The 5,029-nt window shown below is 55.3% G+C and overlaps 2 protein-coding genes across 8 annotated transcripts in view; one reads left to right on the top strand and one right to left on the bottom strand.

Annotated features, from left to right (window-relative positions):
- Window positions 1-352: 352 nt before the first annotated feature.
- On the top strand, window positions 353-4,412 carry Smpd1 (sphingomyelin phosphodiesterase 1). Its single transcript, XM_028858167.1, has 6 exons — window positions 353-827; window positions 1,254-2,026; window positions 2,564-2,735; window positions 2,962-3,038; window positions 3,396-3,541; window positions 3,665-4,412. The coding sequence occupies exons 1-6, from the start codon at window positions 522-524 to the stop codon at window positions 4,072-4,074; spliced, it is 1,884 nt and encodes a 627-aa protein (XP_028714000.1). The 5' UTR covers window positions 353-521; the 3' UTR covers window positions 4,075-4,412.
- A 99-nt stretch (window positions 4,413-4,511) lies between these two features.
- Apbb1 (amyloid beta precursor protein binding family B member 1) overlaps window positions 4,512-5,029 on the bottom strand; it is a 23,332-nt gene continuing 22,814 nt past the window's right edge. For all 7 annotated transcript variants that reach the window (XM_028858160.2, XM_028858158.1, XM_028858162.1 and 4 more), the window contains one exon: window positions 4,512-5,029. This exon is cut by the window's right edge and continues 53 nt beyond it. In XM_028858160.2, coding sequence (XP_028713993.1) covers window positions 4,915-5,029 — 115 coding nt within the window. In that variant the 3' untranslated portion in view covers window positions 4,512-4,914.

Below are 5,029 nucleotides of genomic sequence, written 5' to 3'. Positions count from 1 at the left end.
ACCCCAGCCCTCTCTGTAGTCTCCCTTCCGAGTTAAATAGACAGCTGAGCCTGGTATCTATTCTAGGAATCTGAAAGTAAAAAACGGACCAAGAAGGCTCCTGGGAGTCTCCTAAGGGCTTCCACCAGTTCCAGCCCGAAAACACCGGGCAGTCTGGCCAGCGCGTCCCGCGCAGCAGTGGCTCAAAGTGGAGGCATTTGTCACTGCAAAGTGCACCTGCCCCTCACCAGCGTCTCAGGGCTGCCCGCAGAGATGGGGCGTGTCAGGGGCAGGATCAGGGCAGGCCGACGAGCCCCCTTTTGCTCCGCCCCCAAAGCTTTGACAACACTCCCCGCGGCTGCTGGGGAATAAGAGGAACAGGAAGGGGAGGAGCTGTTTTGTGGCTGGCTGCTGAGTGATCAGTCAACCACAACGAAGGGTAATCGACTGTGTCCAGCGCTACCCGGGGGCCCGAGTGCCAGCTAGGGCCTCGGCCTGTGGGGCCTGGAGGGGTGATCCGGTCCTGTCTACGAAGCCTGGCAATGCCCCACCACGGAGTGTCATCTGGCCAGGGCCACCTCAGAGCCGGCTGGGAGCAGAGGCTGGAGAGGTCCTTACCGGCACCCAAGTTGGGACTCGTTTGGATGGGGCTGGGCCTGGCGCTAGTGCTGGCTCTGTTTGACTGCATGATTCTCTGGTCTCCTGCCAGAGCTTATCCTCTTCCTGCCCACGGACATCCCTTCAAATCCAATGCTATAGTGCCCCTGCTTCAGAATGCCTTTGGGTGGCAGAACCTCACCTGCCCCGCCTGCAAAGTCTTATTCACCGCTCTAAACTACGGGCTGAAGGTGAGCGGTTGCGGTTGCGGTGGAATGCGGGGAGGGGGAGTGGGAGGGGGCGGCGGGGAGGGTAAGGAGAACCGATATGCCCCGGGGTCCAATATATTCCCTATAGAGGGTGCTTCCCATGTATACATGTTATACATGTTAACCACTACCCCATTGTGGCTTTTGTAAAGTAAGAGTATAGACAGTGCCTTGAGAAAGCCAGCTAGCTAATCCTAGGCTTGAAATGATACTGAGCTAAAGATTAGGTAGGTGACAGCCTGGTGCTACCTGAGTCACATGGCACTATGTAGGAGGCACTGAGGCCTCTTTGTCATGGTGACACTGAGTTCCTCCTAGCCCCGATTTAGACATGGAAGCCTGTGGAGTGGTGGCCGGGGTTCACTTGCTCTGTCTCTGACCTCTCATCACCGGTTCCTTCCAACACAGAAGGAGCCCAATGTAGCACGGGTAGGCTCTGTGGCCATCAAGATGTGCAAGATGCTGAACATAGCACCACTAAACGTATGCCAGTCAGCTGTCCATCTCTTTGAGGATGATATGGTGGAGGTATGGACGCGTTCAGTTCTGAGCCCATCTGAAATTTGTGGCTTGCTTCTGGGCCCCTCCTGTGGACACTGGGACATCTTTTCAACCTGGAACATCTCTTTGCCATCAGTGCCGAAGCCACCCCCCAAACCACCGAGCCCACCAGCCCCGGGTGCTCCTGTCAGCCGCGTCCTCTTCCTCACTGACCTACACTGGGACCATGACTACCTGGAGGGCACAGATCCTAACTGTGCAGATCCGCTCTGCTGCCGCCGGAGCTCTGGTTGGCCACCCAACTCCCAGGCAGGTGCTGGGCACTGGGGCGAGTACAGCAAGTGTGACCTGCCCCTTCGAACTCTGGAGAGCCTGTTGAAAGGGCTGGGCCCTGCGGGTCCTTTTGATATGGTGTACTGGACAGGAGACATCCCTGCCCATGATGTCTGGCAACAGTCTCGCCAGGACCAGCTGAGGGCCCTGACCACCATTACAGACCTCGTGAGGAAGTTCGTGGGGCCTGTGCCGGTGTACCCTGCTGTGGGCAACCACGAGAGCACTCCTGTCAATGGCTTCCCTCCCCCCTTCATAAAGGGGAACCAGTCTTCACAATGGCTCTATGAAGCCATGGCCAAGGCCTGGAAACCCTGGTTACCAGCTGATGCCCTTCAGACCCTCAGGTATTTACTGTCCATGGAAACCCAGGAAGGGAGCGGAAAGATGGACGAGGGGGAAGGGAGGAGGGAACTGGGTAGACTCTGTTCTAACAAGTGCCCTTCGCACTCCCCACTGCCCTCCCAACCTGACCCCACCTTCCCTTTCTTATCTCCAGCCACCCTCTTTTCAGAGCTAGCAGCGCAACCTCACCACACCCCAGCTTGTGTCTACTTAGGGTGGCTCTCTCTTGAAAATGAATTCCCTTCCCCTTTGAATATCTCCCATTTTTCCCAACCTGACCAGGCTCACAGCATCTTCCCTCAGAAAGGCCTTTGCTCTCTGGCTTCTTTGAATCCCTTGTCCTGAATTCCTGGAGCCCTCAGCTCTCTGGGGCTTCTTTACTCAGAGGAGCCCTATAATTACTGCTGCTTTGGTCTTCAGCTAGGAGGGAGCTCCTGGAGGTGGGAGAGGACATCACATGTGCCTCCGCCTGGCACAGGACCAGGCGTGCAGGACTAGGATTGCCCAAGTATTGACACCTCTTGCTTACTTTGTTTCAGAATTGGGGGCTTCTATGCCCTTACCCCTCGCCCTGGCCTCCGCCTCATCTCTCTCAATATGAATTTTTGTTCCCGTGAGAACTTCTGGCTCTTGATCAACTCCACAGATCCGGCTGGTCAACTCCAGTGGCTGGTGGAGGAGCTTCAGGCTGCTGAGAATCGAGGAGACAAAGTAAGGGGGAGTGTGATGAACCCTGTGGAGTAGGTGCAGTGGGGGCTGGGAAGAGGCAGGCGGCTGTGGAGCCAAGACCTGTCAACGGGGACGGGAGAGTGTCACTTCACTTCCTGGAACTCCAATGTTCCCTGGGGTCCATGGTCACCCTCTGATGACCTTCATATCCACCCAAGGCTGTCTGGATTCCTCAGTGCTCTGATAACTCCCATAATTCTCCTTTCAGGTGCATATAATTGGCCACATTCCTCCAGGGCATTGCCTCAAGAGCTGGAGCTGGAATTATTACAAAATTATAGACAGGTAAAAAAGATAGAGGGCTCGGATGTAGAGATTGAAGTGTTGAAATCCCCTCAAGAGCAGGGTGTGACCTTGTGAGTTCACCTTGAGGCAGAGCAGGTGATCTCTGTGAGTTCAAGGTCAGCCTGGTCTACAAAGTGAGTTCCAGGACTTCCAGGGCTGTTACACAGAGAGAAACCCTGTCTGGGGCAGAGGTAAAGAAGAGAAGCAATTTCCTCAAGCTCCTCACAATCTTCATCTTCTCCATGGAGCGGAGGAACTATTAAACACGTTGGAGAACGACCACCCTAACTCCCCAGATCTGCCCACCCTCATTTCCGCCTCCCTACAATCTTCTAATGTCACTGTGTCTCTGGCCAGGTATGAAAACACTCTGGCTGGTCAGTTCTTTGGCCACACTCATGTGGATGAGTTTGAGATCTTCTATGACGAGGAGACTCTGAGCCGGCCGCTAGCTGTAGCCTTCCTGGGGCCCAGTGCTACAACCTATATCAACCTTAACCCTGGTGAGTGAGGCAGAAGGGAGCATTCCTTATCCTAAAGATGGTGTGACAGAGGGATGGAAGCCAAGGCAGGTCCTCCCCAGAGTTGCCTTTGTTCCCTTCTTTACCACTCAACCTTTCTTGCAGGTTATCGGGTCTACCAAATAGATGGAAATTACCCCGGAAGCTCCCATGTGGTCCTAGACCATGAGACCTACATCCTGAACCTGACCAAGGCCAATGCACCAAAAGCCACACCACACTGGGAGCTCCTCTACAGGGCTCGAGAAACCTATGGACTTCCAGATGCACTGCCTGCCTCCTGGCACAACCTGGTCTACCGCATGCGGGACAATGAGCAACTCTTCCAGACCTTCTGGTTTCTCTACCATAAGGGCCACCCGCCTTCAGAGCCCTGCGGCACACCCTGCCGCCTGGCCACTCTGTGTGCCCAGCTCTCAGCCCGTGCAGACAGCCCTGCTCTTTGCCGCCACTTGATGCCCAATGGGAGCCTCCCAGATGTCCATAGCTTGTGGTCACGGACCCTGTTGTGCTAGTGTTCCAGAAGCTCGTGTATTAGGAAAGGGACACATTCCTAAGCACTGTTGAGTCAACCTGGCAAAAACTTCTGGGGAAGGAGCCCTGTCAGGCCAGGGAGCAAACCTTTTCATGGAGAGCTTGTTTGGCTGGATTTGGGGGAGGGTTTGGCTGCCCTACCCATGCCCAGTATCTGGATTCCCCCTGAGGCTGATGTCTTCTCAAGGTCAGAGTTGAGGTCAGTGCTCTGAATAGCCAGACAGGACCTGTTAGCCCCAGGCCTGTGCTATCCACCTGTTAACCCTATACTGCTACCTGATCCTGCCGGGCTGTTAAATAAAGAGACTTGGACTCCAGATGACACTGTCCCAATTTCTTCTTCTCAAACAGGCAGGGCAAAGGGAGCCTGGTAGCAAGATCCCGACTGGGGAGTTCATATGAGCACAGGGAGACAAACTGCAGCGCAGACAGACTTTATTAGTGATATCAGTACAGCGGAGGTGCCCGCAGGACAGGGAAGAGGGGATCCATGCCAAGACTAGTCCCCTCCTGCCCCTGCTGGGCCTTTGAGGGTAGGACCTGGCTTGGACCAGTTCCTCCTGCTCCACCTCAAACACTGGGGATGGAGAGTCCGGGGCTGGCCTTGCTTCTGGCCACTCATGTCATCAGTCCAGTGTAATGACTTGTGTGAAGGAATTCAATTTCTCTCTCCCAGCCCCTAGGTAGGGAACCCAAGCTACTGAGGAGAGGCAGCCTGGGGGACATGAGGCCTAGGAACAGCATCCAAGGCCCCTACCTGTCCCAAACCCTTGAGTTCCCTGGGGCCCAACACAAGCAGGTGGAGGAAGGATGGGAGTTCTTCATGGGGTCTGGGATCCTAGACGTTTGGGCTTGAGGGAACCCCACAGCGACTGGACACCCCTGCGCACAGTCCACCCTACACGTCTTGCAACTGACTCCGCAGGGGGTGCTGGG

This window comes from Peromyscus leucopus, chromosome 1 (genome assembly GCF_004664715.2).
Source record: "Peromyscus leucopus breed LL Stock chromosome 1, UCI_PerLeu_2.1, whole genome shotgun sequence".
Classification (NCBI taxonomy): Eukaryota; Metazoa; Chordata; class Mammalia; order Rodentia; family Cricetidae; genus Peromyscus; species Peromyscus leucopus.
Note: the sequence above shows the minus strand (reverse complement) of the source record. Positions and strands in the feature narration are given on the sequence as shown.